Source organism: Nelumbo lutea, chromosome 7 (genome assembly GCF_056320005.1).
Source record: "Nelumbo lutea isolate HS-2025 chromosome 7, American lotus-T2T, whole genome shotgun sequence".
Classification (NCBI taxonomy): domain Eukaryota; kingdom Viridiplantae; phylum Streptophyta; class Magnoliopsida; order Proteales; family Nelumbonaceae; genus Nelumbo; species Nelumbo lutea.
In genome coordinates, this window is record NC_142690.1 from 15,721,050 (window position 1) to 15,748,932 (window position 27,883).

The 27,883-nt window shown below is 36.5% G+C and overlaps 1 protein-coding gene across 2 annotated transcripts in view; it reads left to right on the plus strand.

Moving 5' to 3' along the window:
- LOC148845297 (DNA gyrase subunit B, chloroplastic/mitochondrial-like) overlaps positions 1 to 26,244 on the plus strand; it is a 41,448-nt gene extending 15,204 nt beyond the window's left edge. The window contains exons 5-22 of one of the 2 annotated variants that reach the window (XM_088955797.1): positions 614 to 670; positions 1,673 to 1,774; positions 3,885 to 4,035; positions 4,164 to 4,240; positions 11,854 to 11,964; positions 12,324 to 12,356; positions 13,747 to 13,817; positions 14,849 to 14,990; positions 19,428 to 19,526; positions 19,665 to 19,793; positions 20,022 to 20,136; positions 21,805 to 21,872; positions 22,509 to 22,622; positions 22,696 to 22,812; positions 22,900 to 22,953; positions 23,032 to 23,137; positions 25,531 to 25,661; positions 25,769 to 26,244. In XM_088955797.1, coding sequence (XP_088811923.1) covers positions 614 to 670; positions 1,673 to 1,774; positions 3,885 to 4,035; positions 4,164 to 4,240; positions 11,854 to 11,964; positions 12,324 to 12,356; positions 13,747 to 13,817; positions 14,849 to 14,990; positions 19,428 to 19,526; positions 19,665 to 19,793; positions 20,022 to 20,136; positions 21,805 to 21,872; positions 22,509 to 22,622; positions 22,696 to 22,812; positions 22,900 to 22,953; positions 23,032 to 23,137; positions 25,531 to 25,661; positions 25,769 to 25,837 — 1,746 coding nt within the window. In that variant the 3' untranslated portion in view covers positions 25,838 to 26,244. The remainder of the gene's footprint in view (positions 1 to 613; positions 671 to 1,672; positions 1,775 to 3,884; positions 4,036 to 4,163; positions 4,241 to 11,853; positions 11,965 to 12,323; positions 12,357 to 13,746; positions 13,818 to 14,848; positions 14,991 to 19,427; positions 19,527 to 19,664; positions 19,794 to 20,021; positions 20,137 to 21,804; positions 21,873 to 22,508; positions 22,623 to 22,695; positions 22,813 to 22,899; positions 22,954 to 23,031; positions 23,138 to 25,530; positions 25,662 to 25,768) is intronic. The other variant, XM_088955798.1, reaches the window with a different exon arrangement.
- Positions 26,245 to 27,883: the final 1,639 nt, after the last annotated feature.

A 27,883-nucleotide genomic window follows, 5' to 3' on the forward strand; every position in this document is an offset into this window, starting at 1 on the left:
AAGGACGGAAGAGTAAGAGATGAATTGCAGTTTCACCATTAAGCTTGCATAAGCTGCATCAAATCTACTCTTAGGGATTGAGAAATGACTTGTTTGCGAACAACCTTTGATCCACTTGTACCACAACTCCCCAAACCCACAGCTTTTCAAGATGTTAATTAAAAACTTCCAATCGACTAGATTGTAGGCTTTCTCCAGGTTGAACTTTGATTGATACTCCCTTCTTCCTTAATTTTTTTGGGCCTCTCTATACACTCATTCCCTTTAGAATCTGGTCAATAATCTGCCTATCCTTAATTAAGGCCCCTTGAAACTGGGAAATTAATGAGGGAACACCTTTTGATCCTGAGGGGCAACACCTAAGCAATTTCCTGGACGCAAACCATTTAAGTCAGTGTGTTCATCTGGCAAGTCAGAATTGTTATTTGCACAGCATCTTTGTAAGAACTCTATGGAAGATTATTTAATTAGGTTGTGGTATCTTGGTCCTAGCAGTCAGGCACCTTTTTATGCAAGTTGCACCTACATAATACAGTATAAAAGCAGCTTGTACACATTATTGATTCTTTTTTTCATATTTCTTCCATATCTCATCTATCTTCTTTTCCTGCAGATTCCAACGGATTTGCATCCAGTTACAAAGAAGTCAGCATTGGAGACTGTTTTGACGGTATCACCAAATATCTTTTCCTACTCTGGTTTTCTTAATAGTCTACAGATGGTGGATGCTTGTAGCCTTGTACTTTGCTTCTGTTCTTAACTTGCTTTTCGATTGCATCTTCCTTCTTTAAACAGTGTATTACTTCTGAAATATACTAGAATATTTGTTGTTTGGGATTACTTGCCGTAAAAGTATTATTGTTTTGCTGGGATCCACCCAAAAGCTTTAAACTGCATAGGTGAAAGGGGAAATTTGCAAGGGTAAAGCTGCTAGTTCAAAGTCCTAGTAGGCACACAAGGATTTTGAACTACCAGCCTTTCTATTCTTTTACCACTTCAATGAATTTTAATTTGTAGGTTCTTTCTGATGCATTATGTTTTCCAGTTTGAAAGTCAACTGTAAGCAACTAGGAACAGGCACTGGTCTGGTAGATATAAAGGGGTGTTCATTTTGTTTTTTGCAATTATGGTAAATAGGAATTGAGTTCTTTCTGCTCTTTGCTGCTCTATGGTGAGCTAACTATATACTAGTTGTTGCATTAGTGACTGCTCTCTTAGATTCTCATGACTCTGTTAATATTTCCAACGAACTATTTTGTTTTAATTATTATGAAACTATTGCCAATTATGTATGCTTTTTGCATAAACACACACATTGGTTTGTTCAGGCCTTGAACCTCCTTTGCTCTGATTTGGATTATTTCTATCCTATTAGTCTAATATCTTTGTCTATTCTTTGCTTCTTTTGTTATTCTTTTTGTTGATCTAAACATAAGCATACACATACACAAAAGTAGTAATTGTTTATCATGTTAAAGCAACTCTGCTGATTTCTGTGCATATTAAGCATTCCTATTATGAAATATAAATATCTATTATAGTTGTTTGATGAAATTTGAATGTTGTGTTTTGACTTTCAACATGAATTGGTAATTTCCTGCCATTTATTTATTTTCTTAAATTAAATGATTAATTGCTAATGACTACATGCCGACATTGAATTCTGTTGCAGATACTACATGCAGGAGGCAAATTTGGGGGTTCAAGTAGTGGTTACAATGTCTCTGGGGGGTTGCACGGCGTGGGTTTATCTGTTGTTAATGCTTTGTCTGAGGTTGTTTCTTCTTTGATGGCTACTTGTTTTTTCCTTTTTTTACACGGAAGTTTTGGTGTATGTTCTAATTTCTATTTATTTGTTAAAATTTTAGCTGTAATATCTATGGATCCATTACTTTATTTTGCTTGGACCTGCATATGTGAGTGCTCTCAACACTCTCATTGTAGACTTGTTGGCATAAAAATCTAATAGGATCTCATCCAACATATATGATAAAAATATTGATTTTTTTAATATCTGACAAGGCTCATTCTGGGTACATGATCCACTTAATTACATCTTCAAACAAAAGTAAAGAAAATTCAACAGACCAAAAGAAGAAAAAATAATGAAATGCAAAAGAAGAAAAGGGCATACATTATAACTTTTGGTGATGAAATGGAAAAGTAAACATTAAAAGCAATCAAAGTCAGGCAATGGTTTTATTGTTTGAGTGCTTTGTTAAAATTTTTTTGGGCTGTGAGCTTCAAATCAAACTGCATGGTATGCCAATTCCTAGGTGCAGTAATCTGAATGGACAGTTTGGGCCTAGTTTAAATATAAGGTCATTGTGTTTTCATTTTTATTATTATTTTATTTGCACCAAGAACAGAAGATTCTATTAAAGATAAATAAGCAAGAGTGCATATCCTACCTCTATGGGGAAGAGGTAGTGAAAATGGTCAGCAAGACACACAAGTTCAAGAATAATGAAATAAACAATCTTCCTTTCCTGATGATAATGAAACTCATCATCTATCCTGGTATAGTAGCTCACTAGCTCCTTACTACAAGAAGCTTCATGGTGAGCCATTGAGGTTTTGTATATCATTCTTTATTTCATAGATCAATAAAATTCCTGAATATTACCAAAAGTTGCATATATCATGTTGGCTCATGCTTTTTAATATTGGCCTAATTAGGACTGATTGAGTCAGCCCCAATCTATCATATCTAGTGTTTTAAATGTCCAAGACTCCAAGGTGCCAAAAAAAGCGCAAGAGGCTTTTTTATGCCCAAGGTGCAATGTGCAAGGCAATGTGCACACCTTTTTGAAGCAAGGTGAAAAATTAAAAAAGATTAATTAAAAAATGCAAAATTAAATTAAAAAAAAAACTATATATATATTCTAAAAAGCCTATTGGCTCAAATTAATGCATAAACATGACATATAAATAAAACATATTCGAAGTGAAAATATAGAAAAAAAATAATCAATCAATCAATCAATCATCATCTAAGCCTTGTCTTGACTATATGGGCTTGGCTACATGAGTCCTGTTTTGCCATTTCGTTCTGTTTAGGCACTCAACATTATGAAAACATTCAAGCACTCAACAATTCAAGCATGTGAAAGTTACAATGTGTTTGTTTCTCTCCCAATTGATGTTAAACATCTTCCATTTCTATTTCTATGATAAAAGACATTCACCGCTACACTAAGCATCTCAGACAATCCTAGACAAGTTCATTTGAAGGTCCTAAAATATATAAAGGGATTGGTTTTGTGAATTTTGTTGCATTACATTGTATTCTAGGATTAGGAATCAAATTGTTTTTTTGATGAATGATTAGGAATCAAATTGTTTGATGAAAAATGCGTGTATTAACTATTAATAAGGATGAGAGAACTGTACTAACAAGGAGGGGGGTCTGGGCTTGTCTCAAGGGCTTGGTTCGAGGGCCTGGGGGCTGTGCCCCTGGCCTGGTCACTATGCTTGGAAAGGCACAAGATTGTGCTGTGGTGCATGCTTGAGTCAAGTGCAAGGCACACTTAGCACATGTCATTTCAAAGATGCTTGTATGCTCAGGTGCACCTTTTAAATGACTGATCATACCGTAGTCTAGACCTGTTCATTAGGCATAAATGCTTGCAGATCATGGCTGAAGTCTGGTTTGTGGGCCAAACTTCACTGGCTGTGCTGGTCCATAGCAGTTCAAGTTCAGAAGCCCACCCTGACATTGCGGGCCTTGGTAGCTTGTCCAACCTTCAGTTTTGCAACAGCAAGATTCCATAAGACCTGTATAGTGTATACCGGTTTCTTTGATGGTTATTAGTTTCCTTGTCTTTCTAGGTATTTAGGTATTATACATCAACTGTGTAACAGTTGCAATCGTTGCTATACAGGCATTACAAGTTACTGTTTGGCGTGATGGAATGGAATACCAACAAATGTATTCCCGTGGAAAGCCAGTGACAACTCTGACAAGTCAGGTGCTTCAAGGTGACTTAAGTGATCGTCGGGGGACACGCATCAAGTTTTGGCCTGATAAAGAAGGTCTTTAAATTCCATATGCTGTCTGAGATATCAAGTGCATACATTTTTCTAAATGCCCTGAATGACAAGTTGCATTTAAAATGCACCTTTTTTTTGCTTATTTTGTCTTTTGTTGCCTCAATTTGCAGTATTCACCACTGAAATTCAGTTTGATTATAGCACAATAGCTGGGCGAATTAGGGAGCTGGCATTTCTGAATCCTGAGGTAAAGTTATGTTGATAATGCACGTTTTGCTATAGTTTTATACTTTTATGTTCAGAAAGCTGATATTTAGATGTGCCCCCAGGGGCACCGACGCCCATGTGCATGAATAAAATAAGAAGAAAGTGATGCACTTAAAACAGGGTAAGCAGTGGGTTGTGCCCTGATATTAATCTGACAGGTCCTAAGGTCATAATTCAGAGACCAGTGGACCTGCAAACCCACTATGTGGGCTATATTTTTCATATAATTTTAGTAATTGGTAATGGGTGGTGCCCTGATTGGATCTCTTGCACGGAGTGAGCAAGCAGGACGTGAAGGAAAATGCAGTCATTTGCTGAGTTACTGATAAAAAACAATCTTAGTGATTGGTTTCATGATTATATGATGCATACATAGTTATTTATTTCATAGTCTTAAAAGGAAAACTACTATCCCGATCAGATCTGAACAGAAGAAAAAAGTAAAAAGAGAAGATAAAGAAATGTTGAAAGAAAAGAAAATAGAATTGACAATAGAATCAATTTTTTGATCAATAACAGAATTGCATTAGAAGACTTTTAAAAAAACAGTAATTACAAGAATAGGAGAGGTACATTTTCTTAACTCTCCCCAAAGAAATTTACTATTACAACTGAGCCCAAAACAATTGACTTCTCCAACCCCTTGTTTAGCTAGTACATCAGCATACCCATTTTCTGTTCTTTTAACCCAACTAAATTTCACATCTTTATTTCATGTCCGCCACTTGAACCTCTTCTTTTCATTATTAAAAACCCAGAAATCCTTTTCTTCCTTTTGAAACTACTCCACTACCAGCTTTGAATCACCTTCTATAATCAGCTTTCTTAAATTTATGTCCTTTGCCTTTTGTAATCCCTCCTTACCCATTTGCTGTTCTTTTAACCCAACTAAATTTCACATCATTATTTCGTGTCAGCCACTTGAACCTCTTCTTTTGATTATTAAAAACCAAAAAATCCTTTTCTTCCTTTTGTAACTACTCCACTACCAGCTTTGAATCACCTTCTATAATCAGCTTTCTTAAAGTTGTGTCCTTTGTCTTTAATCCCTCCTTAACAGCCATAACCTCTGCCCTTAAGGAGTCACCTACTCCAATTGGGCCAGAGAATAGACCAGCAATTTTGCCTTAATTGTTTCTAAACACCCCTCCAATACCAGATGGACCTGGGTTACCTACACTACTCCCATCAAAGTTAAGTTTCATGTAGTCATTCATTGGTGGAGACCAAAGAGGGCTTGCAATGGGGTCTGAGCTATCCACAAGGGCCATTATCCGCCTGAGGTGCAAGGTGAGGCGTGCGCCTTTTTGAGGCAAGGCGCACAATTTAAAAAAAGCTAAAAATTAAAAAAGAAGCAAAAAAAAAAAACTATAAAACATAATATTAATAAAAAGTATAAACTTGTGTTTCAAAATAAATGTTTTAAAAAACCTATTATTTAAAATTAAAATACATAAATATAATATGTAAAGCATATTCAAATGAGAATTTAAAAATGAAATCAAACGTATAAAACGTTTTCATGCATATAAAACCCACAATCTCATTTTTTTCTCAATTGCATCAAGTGGCTAATGTGACATTAAATTCCTAATTCTACGAGCCCCCTTTGTGCCACGCCCCTCAAGGCAAGCCCAAAACAAGTCCATGTTAGGGTCTTAAATTCTTAGTTTTCACACAAAAAATAATAATTTTATAGTTTTAATTGCTTTTAAGAAGATATTTTATTAGGACGAATGAATGGACAACATTACCAAATAGGGGATTCTCGAAGCTTCGGTGAGCGAGCGAATGTTTGGGCCAGCCTCGAGGGGCGTGGCACGGGGGTCTGGGGGCGGAGCCCTCGGCCCAACCGCCAGACTCAAAAAAAAGGAAAAGGCGGCAAATTTTCAAAAGGCACACGCTTAGGCTAAGGCACAAGGCGCACCAGGCGCATGCCAGGCATGCGCCTAGGACTTGGGCGAGGCGCCTACCCTAAATGCACCTTGCTTGTGCGCCTAGGCCCGCCTTTTAAATCACTGTTTGGGAATGGTTTACTTCTTTGTTTGAGTGTAAGTGGAACTCTCAACCAAATGTGCAAAGCTTGTTTACTTCCTCTCCTTCTAACTGGACAACAAAAAGGGCAAAGGTTATGTGGAGATGTGTTAGGGCTGCAGTGTGTTGGTCTATTTGGGAAGAAAGAAACTTAAGGATCTTTGTAGAAAAGGAGAGAACTGTGGAAGCAGTGGTAGAAGTGATTCATGTAAGGGTAATTCATTGGCTTAAAATCTTGAATTTGTTTGCAGAAATTTCAGTAGATGATCTGATTAGGAATTGGAAGGAAATTGAAGATTCAGCCTCAGTTAGGAAGGTTTCAAGCTCTTATTGGACCCCCCCCCCCCCCCTGGCTTTACCAAACTGAATTTTGATGGCAGCAGCATGGGCAATCCAGGGCCTTCCGGAATAGGGGGAGTCATGAGGGATGAAAAAAGGAATGTGATAGCCATGTTTTCTGGCCCAATTGGAATAAGAGACTCTGAGACTGATCAGAGAGCTTTGGAAGGGGTTCAAAGGGCTAAGGACTTGCACCTAAACAAGCTGATCATAGGAGACTCTTAGACTGTAGTGAACTGGTTAAAAGAAGACAACTCAAGACTTATGGAGCTACAACAATGAAAAGAGGAAATACAAATGGTTGACCAAAGACATGGAAGTTGGATGCACATGGATAAAGAGAAGTTCAAATTCTTTTGCAGATGGTTTAGCTAGACAAGGGGTGAACAGGAGTTCTGTATTTTGGGCTCAGTTGTAATTGCTTTTGTATTTTGGGTGTTTAGTGTCAATTGTGGGGAGTTGAGATATTTTAGCTCCCCTTCTATGCAATTTCACTCCTCAATTATTTAATGAAATCTCTGTTATTGATAAAAAAGAAGTCAATTATCAAAATGGGTTAGGGAACACCTCATTTAGGGTCCGTTTGATTCATTGGAATGGGGTTTGGAATTGGAATTTGAATGGTCCATTTTGATTCCAACCGTTTGGTTGGGCAGAATTGGAAGTGAGCATCATCTCCCCCTCCCTTGGAAATGAGAATCCATTCCAGCTGACTCTGATTCCCCGTCTGAACCAAATAGGCGGGACGAATAGACCGTTCCAATTCAGATTCCAATGGATTTCGGTTCCGATTGGAATCTGGTTTAGGGACGAATAGACCATTCCAATTCAGATTCCAATGGATTTTGGGCCCTTACTTTATTAGGGTGGCCTAAAAGTAGATAAAATCATAAAAGGACAGAATTATCCCTGCACACATAACAAGACAATTTACAAGTTACAATACTCTTCCTCAAATTGGGTGCTGGGTCATAAATGCCTATCATTCCCAACTTGTTAGATAACTTTCTATGGTACAGAACATTTGCACCTTTTGTAAATGTATCAGCTAATTGCTCCTTATAATTTAGATGCAGTGTGTACACTTCACCCATATCAGGTTTCTCCCTTATGAAATGCTTATCTACCTAAATATGCTTGGTTCTGTCATGAAACACTGGATTAACAGCTAAATTGATAGCTGCCTCATTATCATGGTAAACTCATATCTCCTAAGATTCTTAATCCAACAGTAAACCCATCTTTCCATGACATGGGACTAACTACTTGCTTCTCCAAGTGACTAGGTTACCTTCCACAAGAGTGCAGTAGCCGGTTGTAGTTCTTCTGTCATCCATAGATTTTGCCCAATCAGCATCAGTTTACACTATGATCGGTAAACGGAATACCCTGACCAGGATGCCTTTTTAAATACCTAAGTGTGTTTTCTGCAGCTATAAGATAAGATGGTTAGAGGAATACATATGATGACTTAGAACCCCCCACAATGTAAGCAATGTCAGGCCTCATCATAGATGGATACAACAACCTTTACACCAGCCTCCTAAACTGTTTAACATCTGGAATAGTTTTTCCTTCAGTTTCTCCCAATCTATGATTCTGCTCAATAGGAAACAAGGCATCTTACAAGTCAAATCTTTTATCTTAACCATAAAAAAATGATGAACAACAATGGTATCTCTAGATGTCATGTCAAAGGAGCAGAAATGAGAATGGCATGATGAATGACAAAGACGCCTTTAGGTGTGGTTGTTGAGGATTGTGGAAAGGTTATAGGCAGAGTATAGTTAAGGGCTTGCTTAGTTTGTAGATTCATCGGGTTAGGTCCTGATGTTAGCGATGTTGCAAATGAGCTTCAATTGAATGGAGATAACTTGGTTTCAATAAAGTAGAAGGTGAAATGCAGGCTTTTTCCTATTAGTGTGCAAAATAAGGATGGAGCAGAAGTGTTGTAGGGAGATGGGAAGCTCACATTACCACCCAGAACTGCGCTTAGGTAGATGATCTCCAATGATTGGTCAGGTGATGTCTACCAGGATAGAAGTTGTCTTTTTTTTTTTTTTTTTTTTTTTTTGAGAGAGAGAGAAAGGTAAAGTAATATATTATACAAAGAGTAAAACCATATCTGCTCAACAAAGATAAGTGCAGTGCCCAATCAAGAACTCTACATCTTCTAAATTGCATACCCTGTGTGCATAGATGCAAAAATAGCTCCATAAATACAAAAAGAGCTATATGGCCTATTCCTGAATCGTCTGTGTTCCTACCGATGAGTACATCCTACCACAAAATCCTTTACATAAATTTTCCTTTGTAACAAACTTATTTTCAAACAGCCTTTTGTTTCTTTCCATCCATATCGTCCAAACCACTATAGCTGGTCCTACTCCCCAAATAACCTTGCCTTCTATAGAAAGACCTTTCAATTGCAAGCTCTGCTACACTGCTAGTGGATTTTCTGGGAAACAGATGTGAGCTTCAAACAGACCCAAAACTTTGCCCAAAGGATTCAAGCAACTCTACTGTGGATCAATAGGTGATCTGAATCTTCAGAAGCTTCCCCACACATTATGCACTTGCTAGGCAGCACACTCAGCCCTCTCCTAGCCAAAACCTCTGCTGTCAAAAACTTGCCCAACACTGCCAGTCTGCCGCCCATAATAAAAGCGCAGCTTTTGGAGGGGCTGCAGTATTCCACACTACAGCTTCTGGGAAACCCACCATCTTTGCCTCTGTGAGCTTATTATAGAAGGATCTCCCTGTGAAAATTCCATTTTTATCCCACTTCCAAATTCTCTTATTCCTACTCATGAAGCCTGGAGTTATGCCAGATAGTTGCTGCATCAGCTCCATCCACTGCTCAATCTCTCAGTCATTTTGATTCCTTCTAATCACTGGACACCAAACTGCTGTATCTCCTACCCAAGAGAAAGCCTCAGTCCAGAATTTGTTTCTTTAACCATCACCCACTGTGTACCTGATTCCTTTTCTGAACTCCACAAGAGGGTTTTGAATTCCTTTCCACACGGCACACCTGTAAGACATTCTTCACTCTGCTGGCCCCCAGCTTGAATTACCTGCACCATATTTAATTAGAATAATCCTTCTCCATAAAGCATTAGGTTGTTCGTTCTACCTCCGAAGCCACTAGGCAAGACAAGCTACATTGAACTTTCTTAGCTTCCTCACCCCCAAGCCCCCTGCTTTCTTTGGACTACATACTTTGTTCCACTTGACCAGATGCTGTTTAAATTCATTCTTTCATTCTTCCGTCCTTCTCAATCATCTTTGCCACTCTGGCTGGAGAGAGGACCAGGATATATATTTTGTCTGGATCAATATCTTTGGAATTCCTCTTCATTCATGGTGTACCCAGACTTTTAGGGTGATAGGTAGTGCATGTGGTAAATTTAAAAGTTATTGTTTTCATAGCAGATGGGAATAGTTACAGTATGCTCGTTTGTTGGTGGAGACAAAGGATGTGCAGTCTATTCCTTCGCATATTGACTTGTTATTTGCAGGTATGATGTTCAAACTACGAATTGTGATAGAAGGTGAAGATCCAATATTCCAACTTTGGGTTGTGGTGCGCCTTCCATGGTGTTGAGAGGCTTTGGTGGAAGTGAAGGGAGAGTATGTTCAGAGAAGCTGGACAGTCATAAAGGAGGGAAGTGGAGAAGAGGGAGCATCGAAAAAGGACAATGACACAGTGATAATTATAGAAGAGGGGGTTGATAAGTAAGAGCATCTCGAAACATCATCACAAGTTATGAACAAGAAATTAAAGGTTTTGAGCCTGGGAACTGAAGGGCTTTATTTCAGATACTGGGCTGAGTAACTGGTGGGTTCACAAGGTCCCTCCTTTTAAAGAAAACCAAAATAGGAAGCTTCCCCCAAATTTAGACTGAGAAGTTGGTTTGATGCTGAACTTTAAAGTTGATAAGGACCGGGTTGTTAGGGGGTGGATGCAATTTCATCATTGGGACTTGATTGTGTCCTGTTCAATTTAGGGGGGATGGATGTTTCTATTCTTTTGTTGGCTGCTTTTGTTGTGGTTTTAAGGGGGTTGAGGCTGGTTTTTGGAGGGGAAGATTGCTTCTTTTTCTTTCAGGTGATTGCTGATCACCTTCCCTTGTACTCTTCTTTTTTCTAATACAAATTTTCTTTTATTACAATTTATCTTTTATCTTTCCTCTTTATAGTTTATATAAGAATGGATTAGATTTAATGCTTACCTTTCTGTCAACACACTGTCTACAGCAAGTCTATTTTGGGACTGGAGGAACTATGGGGGATGAGGAAGGAAATATCAGATTAAGTTATTCATGATGAGTGGGTACTCATAATTCCTTGAGTGATAAGTTACTAGCACCATTGCAGGGATTAAAATTAGCTGCTGAGAACAGGTTAAGCTACTTACTGATTGAGGGAGACTTCAGGTTGTCATTTCATGGCTAAAACAGGGTAGGACGTCCCATAGGTGTCAGATTTATTGTTAGAGAGATCATGTCTTTGAGAGGAGAACTGAACTGCTTATTCAGCTGGGTCCTAAGTTGTAATGTTACTGCTGACAGTTTAGCCAAATCAGAAGCTTCTTGTTCTGATTTAGTTTGGGGCTGTCTGTTTGGGACCAGGGTCATTATTGTAATCAGTCTCATAATTTTTTTTATCAGTAAAAAATTTCATTAAGAATTCATGAATTTAGTACAGTCATTAAAGGAATTTTCCACCCCACATTGCATCATACTACAACTTTGCCCAAAACAATAGAGGCCTGTCAACTCCCTGTTTTGCTAATACACCTGCCATCCCATTGGCAGTCTTTATCCAGCTGGAAGTAGAATTAAGCCTCTTTGCTAGGGTGTTGATTTCTCTGAAGGCATGTTTTGTACATTAGTCTGATTCTTGTGATTGGCATATTCCATATCAGATTACCATCACTCTTATTGAATATTCCATGTCAGATTATGTCAGCTTAAAGCTGTTTCTTACATTATTCCGACTCTTGTGATTGGCATTTTTTTCTTGACGAGGAATGAAATTCGGAATCATTAATTATCAAAAAAATGTCCACTTTAATATCTGTAATATTGATCAAGAAAATTTGTTATAAAATCAATCCTTGATTAGCATTTTTCTTCCAGTTTTTGGCATTCTTGGGAATTTTTTTCATCTTCTTGCTGTTATGCTATTAAAAAGTGATTAACTCCACCATAACAGCTCAAAATCACTCTAAGAAAGGAGGACAATGTTCCAGAGAAGGCACAATATAGTGAATACTTCTATGCTGGTGGGTTGGTGGAATATGTCAAATGGCTAAATTCTGATAAGGTATGCTTATGGGATCCTATCCTTTTTGCAAAACCATTCTTGCATAGCTCTTCCATTTTTTTTTCACATTCCCCCTTTTACTAATGTTCTGTTTGGATGAATTTTTTTAACTATTCATTTTTCCTCTAAATATTATAGCACTTAAATTGACTTCAAAAATGGTTGGCAATTGTTGCACCCATTTTGTTTTCTTAAACAGAACTAGAAAATTAATACTTGAAAAAATGAAAAAAGTAAATGTTCATCTTTCTTTATTTTTGGGGACTTGATGCACACATTGGGCTTGCATTCCTATCATCTAACTTGTGCTTATGAACAACAACATCGTAACCCTGAGTCATGTTGGGTGCCATTGCCAGGAGGTGAGGATAATGACATGGCTTCAAGGTCTGGTACTCTAGTTTACATTTTAATAGTTTATATTCAAGATACACATTACAATCAACAATTCCAGGAGTCTAAAGCATGCAGATATCATGCGGTAACTTTACTAATATTACATGAAACAATGTTTGAGCTTCCAATGTACTAAAAATTCCTTAAAAGATGCATCGAATTGGTGTTATTTCAATGAGTTTAATAGATCGTTAATAGATCAATCTTATGGTTTTCTCTTACCATGAAATAATTTAGAATATATAAAATAAATTATTTTTTCCTAAAAAATTAAGAAATTCACTTTTAACTAAAATTATTCTTATTTCAATGGGTTTAATAGATCATTAATGGATCCAAATTCTTGCAATGAAAAGATTATTTTTTATAATTTTCAGACGTTTAGCGGTGGTTATGACTGCCACTACAACTTTTAGCAGCAGTGCTGCTATAGGTCCTCATTGGCATCGTGCTGTTCCACTTGGGCCCCGCGGGTTCTCCGTAATAATTATGACCCATCCCTTTAGCCAATTTAGCTCTTAATACAGGATCATTCAAGTCAGGTTTCTTTGTTATTGGGATAGGTGAATTTTTATGGATCCATCCCCCGAAGGAACCGGGCATGATAATTTTTCATCATCCGGCTCGTGCCATGTTTCCATGCATTCAGATACTGATATGATACACCCTGTATCAGGCGTATCATGTTGATATTTTGATCCTTGGTCACCACTTTTATGAAACCGGTTGATTGGTTATCAGTTTTTTGAGGTATCATTGCCTTTCCAGTATCATAGACTGATAGTTGGGCTCTTATTTCTTATAATTCTTGGAGTTTTGAAATTTCACCACCTTATAACCTTTCAAAGTGGAGGGCCAAAAAACTAATTCAGATACTTCTGCCCTGTAACCGGTTCAAGAGGGGAAATTAGATCCAACAGTTATTTTCTTTCCAAGGGCACCAAACTGATGATGATAGCTGATTCCACAAAATTTTGCCCTGTGGGTTGATTCCCCAGTTCTCCCTAACTGGATTTGCTCTAACTGGCATTGTGAAGTCTTGGAAATGACCAACAGCCTGCCCAAGAGGTTAATGCAGTAGGCCTATATTATGTAAGAGGAGTTGCAGTGCAGCAATCAAATTACCATTATTGGTTAAAAGAAAAAGATCTTACTGCCATTATCAAATTTATTTTAGTAGTAGTCAATTCTATGGCTTATTAATGTGATACATGTTTTTATTGACTGTGCTTTGTTTATCTATTCTTTTTTGCATATGCTCCAACTAATTTATTTGTCACAAGATTTGAATATTCCAGCAAGTTTTTTAACATTCAGAGTGTTCAATTTAATCTGAACTTTTTTTAGCCTTTTCTGATGGTGTAACGGCTGTTTTTTTAAATCCAGAATCCACTTCATGATACTGTTAGCTTCAGAAAAGAGGTAGATGGAACCACAATTGATGTAGCCCTTCAGTGGTAATTATTTGGATCTACAGTTTTGTTATATATTTATGAAATCTAAACTTTCTACATTCCTCTTTGCAATGAGAATATTGTTTGTGTTTCATATATCTATGTAATTACTTTGGTAGCTATTTTTTATGCAACTTATATTTTTCTTGGGACATCAGTAACACTGCATATTTTTTGATAATTAAAAAAAGTTAAATTAAAATTGTAAGAAGTAAGATGTAAGCTTTATGCACGCTCTGTGGTCCAAGGAAAATATAACTGTTCCAACAAAAGCCACAAAGCACTCACACCCAAGGGGTTAAGAAATAAGTACCACATGAAATAACCATACCCTTCTTGCACTTAAAACCACAAATGTAATCCAAGTCCAAGCAGAAAGCCCAAGACCTAAAAGAAAAGAAAACACCAAGTCATCAACACTTTGACAGTAAGGCACTGGTGGCCTTGGATAACACATAATGTTTTTGTTTGCATTTGTCTCTGACAGTTTCTGATTTCTCAAATTCAATACCATCAATTGTCATATCATGCCATGTGTGCCCTCTTCAATATATCGTTGCCTGAATGGGTTGAATCTCGTAGCCATGGTTTAAAATGTCAGGAAGTATTGGAAATATTGGCTGACATATGTTGGTGTCGAGACCAGCCAATAGAGAATTTAAGATGAATAAAAGAAGCATTTTGTCAGTCGACATTTTATCTATTTCGATCAAATGTCTACGAATTTGTCTTAATACCACATGTACACAGTGCACATACACAAAAAAAAAACTGTAAACTACCTATTATATTGAACTAGATCTCAGCATATTCTAGGTAATTACAAAATTGAAAAGAAATAAAATAATCAAACTTAAAATAAAGAAAGAAGAGAATAATATCTTGGGTAGTAGACGAGATTAAAGTAAGGAAAAGAGAAGTAGGGTTTCTATTTAAATACCTGGAAGGATGAAAGCGTAAAGTTTAGGGCTTTATATATAGATATCAATGAGTGAATTGATGCATTGATTGTCTTCTTTTTCCTTCTTAATCAGGTGCTCAGATGCATATTCAGATACAATGTTGGGATATGCGAACAGCATAAGAACAATTGATGGTGGTACTCATATTGATGGTATAAAGGCTTCGATAACAAGAACTCTCAATAGCTTAGGAAAGAAGTCAAAGATTATCAAGGTGTTCCCTTCACTCATATTCAGTAGTTATTTGCACAGATTTTGAAATCTTTATTTCTATGTATTCAATGAAATCATTTGTTACCTATAAAAAAGGTATTAAATGATTCCTGCAGGTTTGCATGGGTTCCTTTTCCTGGTATTTGAACATATCACTACCTAGCCATAAAATTGGAGTTAATATGAGCTCATTTTATTGTCCTCAGGTGGTGTGACCATGTTTTCCCAAGCAAGTAAAGATTTATAAACTACTCTATAGCAGTTGACTATAGAAAGAATAAGAGAAAATTTGGAGACTGTCAACCACCTGTTCCTACGTTGTAAATTTGGAGATTGTCATCCACCTGTTCCTACTTCTTAACTAAGAAGTTTTTTCAATGTCCAAGTACTGACATTGATCTAAGGACATTGTTCAAGTTTATGTTAAAACCTAAAATTTTTCTCATTTTAGCAGTTTTCATGCTTTTGGGTAAACCATCTCTGAAATCCCCCATATTTGGTCATCCCCTATGAATCTTTATCAAAATTCATCTAAAAAACCATAGTTTTAAGAATTTTGGTACTTACTCCTATAAAGGACTTTTTTCTTCTTTTTTGTCAATATCCTTGTCATTATGCCTTCAAATTTAGTTACCCCACACAATATATTGTCTTAAATATATCTACAAATTATCAATTCTATCTTTAAAAATTTAGTTTGGATTTTTTATTTTTCCATGGTCCCAAGGAACTTTACAAATTTTCATGATTTCACCTAGAACCTTTCCTTTTCCAACCCATTCTTTTTTTTTTTGATGAATATTGCCAACCCATTCTTAAGCATAGCCATTGCCACGTCGGAACCGCATGAGTTAACCGGGGTGGAGCACGGTCCGCCAAAATCGGCAAAGGTTAGGTGCTATTGATGGAACATGGTAAGCCCATCTTTCTCCATATGGAAGTGCTGCAGACACATAGAGGTGTGGGTAGAGGAAGCCTCAAAAAGCAAAGGCCGAGCTGTAGGTCACGTGACCTGCACCGGTAAGGTGGCTGACTGGGTTTTCTCCTTGATCAAAGCAGATCAGCTCGCCCCATTGGTCGGTCGAATCGGGCGGGCTGCTGCCCCGGAACGTTGAATGAAATAGGTGGCCCTGTCTTTAATGCAACCCTTTTGATATGATAGGCCCGACCCCTTCCCCCTATCCCACCCTAAATCCTATTCTAGCCAGTTAATATCTTGGTCTTGGAAGGGGTTTAAGGGATGGCGAGCTTGATGAGGTTTACAATTGTTTGGCTTATTTTGGACATAGTCTGTATGTGTATTTCTAAACCTGATAGAAGGATTTGAGTTCTACATTCCAAAAGCTCATTTTATTCTGCTTCTTTCTTCAATTCTTTTGGTTCCTCAGTCCTATTCTAGCCAGTTAATATCTTGGTCTTGAAAGGGGCATAAGGGATGGCGAGCTTGATGAGGTTTACAATTGTTTGGCATACTTTGGACATAGTTTGTATGGGTCCTTCTAAACCTGATAGAAGGATTTGAGTTCTACATTCCAAAAGCTCATTTTTGTCTGCTTCTTTCTTCAATGCTTTTTGTTCCTCTCCTCAACCCCTGTTTTTCCCATTTATTGAAATCTGGTGTAGGCCTAACCCCCCTAAGTCAGTGATTTTTGTTGGGATGTTTACTATGGGAAGTTAAATACTGTGGATAACCTTCAAAAAAGAAGACCTTTCCTTTGTGTATCCCCGAACTGGTACATCCGTTGCAAATCTAACAGTGAGTTGTTACCACCTCTTGATCTCCTGCCCTTTTGTTGTAGGCATTTGGGAATGGTCTTTTTCCTTGTTTTGGTGTAGGTTAAACTTGATAACGGAGATCAACAATCTATTTAACCCGAACAATTTTGTATGACAAAGGAAAAGAGGCAGAATAGTAGGGAAGCTTTGTTGTGGTCAGCTTGGGAAGAAAGGATGACTAAGGTGATACATTAGGTCAAAATGCATGGAGAAGTGTGGAAGCATTGAAATTTGAAAGAGTGTGTGGTGACTAGGGTGATACATTGTGTCAAAATGTTGGAGATATTTGCACCCTTTATCTTTGATGATGTTTGGAGAAACCGGTCAGCAATAGCAAACAACATGTCAAAAAATAGACCTATCCCTTTGGTTTGGGTTCCTTCTTCTGAAGATTTTATCAAACAAATTTTCTGTATTCTGGTCCTGTGAGGGTGGGGGGGGGGGGTGGTCAATTAGACTATTAGATCTGAGTTCCTTGCTGTAATTCAAGGACTTAAATTAGCAAAAGACTAAAACATCATTGAGTTGATTGTGGAAGAGGATTCCAAGTTGGTGGTACGATGGTTGATGAAGCCTGAGTCAGTCATCTGGATTTATAGAGATTAAATGAGGAAGCTTAAATGGTTTACATGGTTAACTAACAATATGACTTTGAGAAGACAATGGGATAGAAGAGCTTATAATGGATTAACTGATACTTTGGCCAAGCAAGGGGTCAATAGGGATCATTTGTAACCTGTGTTTACATTTTTCTGTTTTTATATTTTATGTGAGAGGTAGTATCTTAACCTCTCTATGGGATGCATGAAATGATTTTATATAGTTGCAGCTTATTAATAAAATTTTGTACTTTTGCCTATAAAAAAAGCAGAAAAAGAAAGAAAATTTGCAAACTATGACTATGATATAATTATAGTCATAGTTTGGCCAGAGAGTCCCCTTTAGGGTGAGTACAGACCCAAATCTTAACAAGAACTGAACAGAACTATAGATTAGTCCAATACAAAGAAGCCCGAGAACCCCCTTGTTTGGCCAGAGAGTCTGCCAAAGCACTTTATTAGCAATGACACTTTTAAAATATATATAATGGTATGTTTTACTAAATTATATTATAAAAAGATCTGTACCTTTTGTATATAAAAAAAAAGATCTGTACCTTTTGAACTTGGCAAGCACAGGTATTGAAAAATGACATTTAGCTCCAAAAACTATATATAAACACATGATATGAGCATATTACATGGGATACTGGTTCCCATATCTCTGTCCTGAATTTTAGGAAATGCAGAGCCATGTCCCAATTCCCCATATTGCAACTTGAGAGGGAAGTGGCAATTGGAGATTGAGGGCAAAACTTTCTTTAGATTCATTTATATTTGTAAGGGTTTATGAAGATCACATAGCAGAAAACTTTCTTTAGATTCATTTATATTCGTAAGGGTAGTTTTTAATGACTTTTGGAGAACTTAGCAGTGGAAAGAGATGAAGATTTGACTTCTAAATTATAGAAGCTAATAGAAGTTAGAAGATGTTTAGTTCTTGAAACTTTTGAGAAGGGAAGTTCTAAAATTCCATAGTAAGAGGTGGAATGTATACATCCTTATTTCAGAAGGGGGAAGGGGGTCATCAATTATCAAAAAAAAGGGGGGGGGGGAAGGGGGTCATAGATGGAGAGAATTGGAGACTAGTGTTGGAGACAGGGAGGTGAATGTATAAATCCTTATTTCAAGATTCTTTTAAATGTTTCTAAGGAGAAAATTCCTAGTCACATTATTTGTGTTGAAGAAATTAAAGTCCAGAAACATGACCATAAGATTTAAGGCTGCGTTTGTTTTCAGTGTAAATAGGGATTGGTGTAAAACTCCACTCCCGGTCCGTATTTGTTTATTTGTTGGTGTTTGGATAATGTGTAGTTTTACACCGAAAATTGATGTAAACTCCACTGACGGTAGAGTTTTACATCGATTATTGATGTAATTACAACATTGATAAAATTGGTGTAAATATTTACATCGATAATTACACTTTTTAAAGTTACAATGGTTCACTCATTTAAACCTATTGGTATTGAACTCCATCGATGTACTATTACATCAATAAATATTTGCACTGAAAACAAACGCAGCCTTAAGTGATTTATAAAACATTATTTTGAAGACTCTTCATGATCTTTGTATAGATAATTCTCCAAAGTAAATAGTTGGTGATCTGGCATCTTATATTTATTGCATTTATGAATTTCTAATTGTTTTTTCAATAGAATTTATTAATTCCAATGGACAAAAAACCATTGGGATAATTTTTCCCCTGGGCTTATGGCACCTTTACATCAAAATAATTACAGAATTCATTAGCGTGATGCTATGATACCTGGATACTTGTACAAGGGTGCCGTATCATGTTGGATACTTCAGTTTTTAGTGTAAATTTCATATCCAATGCTGTGTCCTTTCTGTATGTGTATAGCTGTGATTCAACAAAGCTACTTAACTCAAATGAAATATGCACGTCTTCTTTTAATCAGTAAATGTAAAGTTTTCTTCTTTTCTATATTGCATCGAAATACATATTAAAGGGTCAAGTAATAATGTTACTCTGTGTGTCAACAAAATACATATTAAAGTGTGTCTGTTTTTGTAATACTTGGTTTGCTGCATTCCAGGAAAAGGAAATTAGTTTAAGTGGTGAACATGTAAGGGAAGGATTGACATGTATTATCTCAGTCAAGGTTCCAAATCCAGAATTTGAAGGACAAACAAAGGTGCTGGCAATTCTGATGTTATTTCCATGAATTAATCTCTATAGGGTCAAGAAAAGTCAATATAGGGTCTTCTCTCATTTCCTCAATTCTCAAGTGCTCATTCTTATTTAGTGGATATTCTGTTTCATTATTTGAAAGACAAGATTGGGAAACCCAGAAGTGCGAAAGGTGGTTGATCAATCCGTGCAAGAGTATCTTACAGAGTATTTGGAACTGCATCCTGATGTCCTTGATTCAATTCTTTCCAAATCACTGAATGCTTTCAAGGTATCCTTGTCGAAATGCTTGCTCTTGTTTTTAGTGTCATGTTTATGTTGGTTTTTGAAAGAAAACTATGAAAGCTAACCATTTGTTATTCATTTAAAAAATATTTAAGCATAATATTTAATAAAATGCTCTCTTTAGTCAGTTAGTGGCCCATCTTCACTCTTATTAATGTATTGTAAGATCTGGATATTTGTTATATACTGTTTTTTTTTTTTTTTTTTAATTTAGGCAGCTCTGGCCGCAAAGCGGGCAAGGGAATTGGTGAGGCAAAAGAGTGTCCTGAAATCGTCTTCTCTTCCTGGAAAGCTAGCTGATTGCTCAGCTACAAATCCTGAGGAATCTGGTATCTTTTATTTGCTTATTGTTTTTTAATTCTTGTTTTGAACTTCATGGTTTGCATCACTTGTAATGCATACTTATTACAAGTTAACTGCTCTATTATCTTTCTTTACACTAATATGCACTTTACCTCAATTTGGAAGTATGGCCATGGCATTCAGTTGGATTAATGTTTTGCAAAACTATTATCTTCTTTACTTATAAGAGATAAACAAAATCAAATAGTTAGCAATTGAGAGAAGAGGTGAAGATTAAAGACTAAAAGAACACAACTACCAATGGAGAGAAGAAGAAATACATTACTAAGAAAGGAGATAATAGTTACACCACAATGGCTGTATTTGGATCATGGGAGTGAAACTGTATTTGAATTCCATTCCTTCTTGATTCCTTCAAATTGTATTGATTGCCTCCCAGACATCATTTCAAATTCCATTTGAGGCCAAGATAGAAATATGCCTTTGTAACCTGTGTGTAGCCTGATTGTACACCATCTCGATCTCATGTACTCTGTTTTCTCAATCAAGTTAACCTCTTTTCTGAAAAATTCCATTTGAGGCCAAGGATTTGTTTATTTTTTCTTTCCACAAATTCTTCTTTTTTGGTGAACAGGACCCATAATGCAAACTTTGGTGTTATGGTTAATTTGCAATTGTTATTCGTCTCTGATCCAAATGCGGCATATTTGTTGAATCTTCTTAGATCTACATTTTTCTAGCTCATTTACCAAGAAATTTCTGGATCATAGCGTAGTTTTTACAAATTATTCTAAGGTTCAATGATGTAGGACTTATAAGACATTATAGGTTGAGTTAGTGAGACTCCACCTCTTAGTTTGTGATTACCTGCACAATTGAGGGATCTGAGGGACCTTGGGGTTAGAGACACTGCTAGGTTGGCTAGATTCTTAGCTCTACAGAGAATTAAAAACGATTGTGTGGTATGCCAGTTTGATGATAGATGGTATCAACTAGGGAAGCACAGGGTTTTCTTTGATAGTTTTTCTTTTCAAGAATATGTATTGCATTTATATACTTCTGAAGGGTCAGTGCTGTAAATTAAACTTTAAGAGTGTCCATGTAGTATCTGGTGTCACATTGAACACATGTAATTGGGAATGAAGGGAATAATCCGATATTTACACAAGAACCCTCTTATCTGATCCATAATTAGGAATGCAAGATGGCTATCTTGGAAATTTTATTAGCTCCATTCTGGGTTTCATTTTCTATTGGTTAAGTTCCATCCTCTTTCTTGAGCATGGGCCTGCCAGCATTCCAAGAAGGGGTAGATCACCATTTAGATATGGGACCCGTGATGTTATTAGGAATTCTTGTATCCCACTCTTCAAGGTGGAACAAGGAATTCCATTTGCCCTTGTTGTTTTTGAATGTGCAAAAGTAGTTTATTGATTTCTTGTTTTAATTTTGGGAGTGTAGTGTGGTTTTTTTGTTGGGGTAAGGTTGACCAAGGCGGGAGGAAGGATCCCTAGAGTTCTTTGGTTGTTGATTTTCTAGAATTCATGTTATTTTTGTAAGGGCTATATATTTGTATTACGACATGGAAATAGATATTTTTAGGATGGAGACAAATTTAATATTTCAGTTATTTTTGGTTAATGCCTTGGTATTTCAATTTGATAAATGTAGTTATTACTTTCAAACTTCTGCAGAAATATTTATAGTTGAAGGTGATTCAGCTGGTGGTAGTGCAAAACAAGGTCGTGATAGACGCTTTCAGGTAATATTTTTATTCTTATTCTAGGCAGTTAAGCATTTTTTTTTCAAGGTTTTTGGTCCGAGCTGGACTTGGTGAGCGGAACCAGGACTTGTATCTATGTTTTATTTGGGTTGTGTGAGTTGGATACAAAAGATCAACTCTGAGATTCTCATACATGATGACCAGGAGGGTCCTTGGTCATTGTGCCATCACCTCAGAGGGCTTAGATCCTTGCCATCCAGAGTGAATAGCACATTCAGATGAGTCCAAATTCATATTTCTTTCTTTCTGTAGCCTTACTAGTGGATGCTGGGCAGGAGTCAGCTATCATATTGGATGTCTGCCCTCTAGGATACTTCGTAGTTGTCTTTGTATTATGTTTCTTCATCTTTTCAATTGTGATATCTTATGAGGTGTTTGGCCCTCATGTATAACTTACAGTCATTTTCGTTTCTATTTTTCCTATTAAAGAAGTTACTCAGTATTTGGTAAAGGGTTATCCAAATTCCTCTATACTCTAGATTCATACAAGACCTGTTTTCCTTCATTTTTAATACCTTCTTTTTTCTGTGGCTTACTGATTTTGAAACATCTAATCTATATGAAAAAGAAATTTTCTTATTTCTGATATGACTTAGCATGCCTTTTCTGGTGTAGGCTGTTCTGCCCTTAAGGGGTAAAATTTTGAACATTGAAAGGAAGGATGAGGCAGCTATGTACAAAAATGAAGAGATTCAGAATCTTATTCTTGGTCTTGGGCTTGGTGTGAAGGTGCTGCTATTTCATGTTCTCTTGTTAATTGAACCTGACTTATTTCACTAACTTGGGTTTATCCTTGATTCAGGGAGAAGATTTTAAAAAGGATGCCCTTCGTTACCACAAGATCATCATCCTAACAGATGCTGATGTGGATGGGGCTCATATCCGCACTCTTCTATTGACATTTTTCTTTAGATATCAGGTATATGGTGGAGATTCATTACTTTTTCATCAGTTAATGTGTTCATTAGGTATCATCTGAATGACTTTGTTTCATCTTTCAATACAGAAAGCACTATTTGAAGAAGGTTGTATTTATGTGGGTGTTCCACCCCTCTATAAGGTATGCCCTCAATTCTTGGTTCAAGTGAAAATTTTCATTTTTATTATCTAACTATGTTGTTATTACTGTAACCATCAGGTTGAACGGGGTAAGCAAGCATACTATTGCTATGATGATGCAGAGCTTAAACGTCTTCAGAATAGTTTCCCTTCAAATGCATCATACAACATCCAGAGGTTCAAAGGTAAGACTAAAAGTAAACAGTTATTTTTGGGAATTATCAGCCTGAATTTTAATGCATGTGACAATTAGCATCTCTGATGTATATTTGTTGTTTATTGATAATATAGGATGGGTAGGGGTCCTAAAACTTTCAGATTTGGTTGTGGGCTTTGTAGGGTGAAGAAAGGTGATTTGGATGATTAAGGATGGACAATATAGGTAGAGAAGTACATAGACAGCTTACCGTCTATCAAATAATTAGCAAGAAATGAGAAAAAGAGAAGTCTTGCTGTTAAGAGTAAACAGTAAGATAGATTGCTTTGAAGAAGAATTAAATGAGAGAGGGATACTCGGCTACAACCAAAATGTCACTAAATCAAACTTTTATTCGTCATTTCAAATATTTTTTCAACTACAATGACATTATTTATAGGCTCACCATAAGAACTTGGATCTCCCTTTATAGACTCCAAGTTCGTGTAAGAAACCAACCCAAAACAACTTTTAATCATGGTTTGCATTTTTGATATCAATGGACATTTGGCCATGTGGAGATGGGGAAATTCTGAGGATACTTGCCTATTGTTGCTAACAAGATTCAAAGTATCAGCGTTGTGTATTGTATTGGTAAGTTTGGATATGGATACATATTGCGCTATGCTTTGGATACACATGGATATGGTGCAAAGAAATGGATACACTTGAATATGTTGGGGAAACTCTTTCAAATCCCGCAAATACATCAATAATAATAATTCTAAAGTTGAAATAACTATGAGTAAGGTATAAACACATAAGAAATGTAAACTTTCAGAGTTTATATGAAGAGATACATTACAATCAACAATACTGGGAATATAGAAGTTTAAGCTTCCAATGTACTAAAAGCTCACTACAAAACAGATTAAATTGTTGTAAAATCAATGAGTTTGATAGATCATTAATAAATCCATTTATAATCCTTTCCTGCAATGAAAACTATTTATAGGTAAAGGGATGAACTGAAATAAAAGTGGAAGAATGACCAACCTCCTTTCTTTTGAATGTTTTTCCCCCTGAAGAGGTCTCCCGAGAATAGACCTGCTCATGGGCTGAGCTTGAGGCTCATCTTTACACTATTTTGGGCTCAGGTTTCGAGCTGGGCCCATTCAAATTTTGGCAAAAGCTAAGCCTGAGCCTGGCCCATGAACATGTCTACCCAAGAAGTAAAGAAAAGAGAGGCTTAAAGGAGATGCCCATGCAAACAAACTTCTTATGAGGCACCTTTTCTAATTCTCTTTCAATTTCTATGAGAAAAACACAGCATCAGTTGTAGTTTATGATAGACTAGGGGATTTATCACATTCGCTCGTTCTTTTGCCCTTCTCTGTAATCAACTAATCACTCCTCTTTTTCTATGGCCAACCCCAGTGCTCTAGCTTTTCTTTGCACCTTGACCAGCACGGAGTATATTCTGTGGCTGGCACAGACCTATTGGGTGGTGTAACTGGTGAGATACTCTGAAAGTGGAATTGAAATTTCATCTGGAATGAAGGGAGTTAGTTATTGCAGGGATATGTACTTATCATTACATGTTTGATATTTAAAATTTTATCCCACCATTTTCGAAGACAACGTTGTTGGGGAAAAGTACAAGACCATTGTGCTGTAAAACGTCATCTAACTCATTTCTTCTTTCTGAAATATTTTGCTTCCATTTCTTATTTTCTTTTTCCTGTAATTCTCTAGCCTTGGGTCTTGCATTGATGTAAGATGCACTATGCGTGGTTTGCGAAATACTTGTACCCTAACCACAATAACCAGAGAAAATAGTAGTTTGTAGTGGTGGCAGTAGTGATGATGGGGAGAATGTACTTGTCTAGTTTCCACCCGCCGCGATCCTACCTACGTTAAAAAAAAAGTATAAGAGAATATAAATGACTTGCTGCAATATCATGAAGGACTCATCCCACATAAATTAAAAGAACTTAGTGTCATTCACATCAAAACAGTATGCTACCTCATCAATTCAGACCATCAATCTTGAGTTGTAATGGTTGTCATTAATTCAGGCTATTAAGGAAAAACAGGATAAACGTGATAAATTCTTTTACTTGATGAAGATGGTCTTACTTTTATTATTATAAACAAAGTGAATCAGTGCAATCTTTTGTTAGAAGTGTCATATTGAATTTTAGATAGCTCTGAAGTAACGTGCTTTTTTATTGGTTTTCATAATGTGCTTTGGTAGGTTGTTAAAATTCTGCAGCTTAGCAAGTTGTATTGTTAAAATTATGCAGTTTGGATTTAGGTAGGACTAGTATTACAAGCTAAACTATTGTTTTTGTTGTCTAAAAAGACACGTATGCACTTGCGTATATGCATGTACATATATATATGTATATCTCAATCTTACACCCACCTGTCTTTGTAAAGGCTTAGGAGAGATGATGCCTGCACAATTATGGGAAACAACATTGGATCCAGAGAAGAGGCTTCTGAAACAATTAGTAGTTGAGGATGCTGCTGAAGCAAATGTGGTTTTCTCCTCCCTTATGGGCTCCCGTGTAAGTGTTTTTGCTCTTTTTTTAATCTGTCTTGGTAGTCTAACAAATCATTGATACCAGGTGACTTTTCCACCATTTTTATAGCCAATGCCCATGATTTCTTTCAGGTTGACGTTCGGAAGGAACTCATACAGCAGTCTGCAAAGATGGTTGACGTGGATCAACTGGATATATAGGCATTTATTCGAGATCAGGTTTAAGAATTCCACCATGTATACAGTTCAAAAGAATGGTGAAATAGAAACCTCTGGTTTGTTTTTCATTTCTCAAGGCAGAGGCTTTCGTTGGTGTATTAACGGTTTTTTCATTTTTTTTTTTTTCATTTTTCTTTTGCAAATTAATGTCTGGTGCTATTACAAGGCACCTGATAATTCATTTAGTGAAATAGGTCTATTGGGCTCATTGAATCATGGTGTAGTGAAAGAAAATTGCATCCTTTCCAGGTGTTTGTCAAATGACATTAGAACTTGATGCATCTTTTCTAAGGACCGGTGTCTATTCTCTCTTTTGCTCAATGTAAAATTCCTACTAAACACCTTTATTCATGTGAAATTGAGAGCCACGCGCTTTACAATTTTTTTCATTTGTGTTTGGTACCATTGCTATTTCTGCCTAAAATGTTTGGATTCATAAATACAAAATGGTTCTCACTTGTCATATCACATAATGAGAGTCGCTTCTGTCACAATGATTATATATTTATATAGCACCCCCTGCCCAAGTTTGCAAAGATTGAATGATACATATTGATTTTTGACATAGTTTATGAGTCACTTATAGCGCTTAAAGAATATTAACGGTTATATCAGATTTATTTATAAATTTTATGGGAAAAACAAATAAGTACGTAAAATTTTCCTATCGCATACTTGCCCGGGGCAAGAATATTTCAGTATGATGTTTCTACAAGTAGCCATTCACATGCATTTTTAGGGTATCTCTTTCAATTACGAACAGCCTCAAATAATGGTTGTATGTCAATTGGCATTAAAAAAAAAAAAGTTGTATGTCAATTTGTTTTGATCAACCAAAACATTTCAGGTAGAAATAGTATCATTCGACACTTTGAGCCTTGCTTATTGTAGAAAATGATTGATTTCTTTTGTTCAACGTTTTTGAACTGCCGTTGACCCAGACGGTTGGACCATTTGGCCTGGAAACCGTCCAGTCAACTAGTTTCGTTTTATCCCAAACCTGGAATCTGGTCAAAAACTGTTGAAAAAGTCAAATAAATCGTTGACCCAGGCCATCAATCCGTTGATCTATTCAACGGTTTTTTATTGTTTTTTTATTTTTTAATTATCTTTTAATGTTTTTAATTTTGCTGTCAGAACTAGCCATTCATTTGAATCGGATGGTCAGACTGTTGACTCGGAAACTGATGCCCAGAACGGTTCCGTTTCCTGGTCGTTTTTTAAAATGTTGATTTTGTTTGTATAGACCCATGAAACTGAAAGAAGAAAGATTTTTTTAAACCAAAAAAAAAATCACATTAGCAAAAGCATTTGTTTCTGTGTAAAAAATCAAAAACTGAAAGACATCTATTTAAAAGCGCTGAAGTAGTATTTGAGCCATGGTTTTGAAACCTGGACTGGACCTGGCAGTCGGACTGTTTAACCTGGGAACTGGTTATGGGTCCAGCTCTGGTTTTGGATCCCAAAACTGTCCGACTGGGTTTGGACTGGACGGTCAGATAATTTGACCCAGGAACCGCTGGTCCATGCGGTTCCATTTCTGGTCCAGTTTTCAAAATTATGATATGAGCAATTTGATAATGCCATACCATCAAGTATCAAATGGTCATTGATATGCACTGCTTATCATTTCCAGTTCGCCCGGCCCAACCCATACCTTAAATTTTTTTTATCACATAAAAAATAAGGAGGTCCCTGTAATTTACCTTTAATTTTTGGGGTTAATTACTTAGATATACCTTACTTTAATATACTTTGTGGTTTACAAAACTACTTGAATATACCTTATGAAATGACCTCACTTGACACAATAGGCTATTCATAAGTGAAACTAAACTACTTTAATATACCTTGTAGTTTACAAAACTATTTGAGTATACCTGTCTATACATTGTGGTTTAGAAAATATTTGAGTATAGCTTGGGGGTGGCCCCACTTGACACAAATAGGCGCTGAATTAGTGAAACATTTTGGGTATGCACTGAATTAGTGAAACATTTTACTAATATTCCAATTTTGCCCCCATTG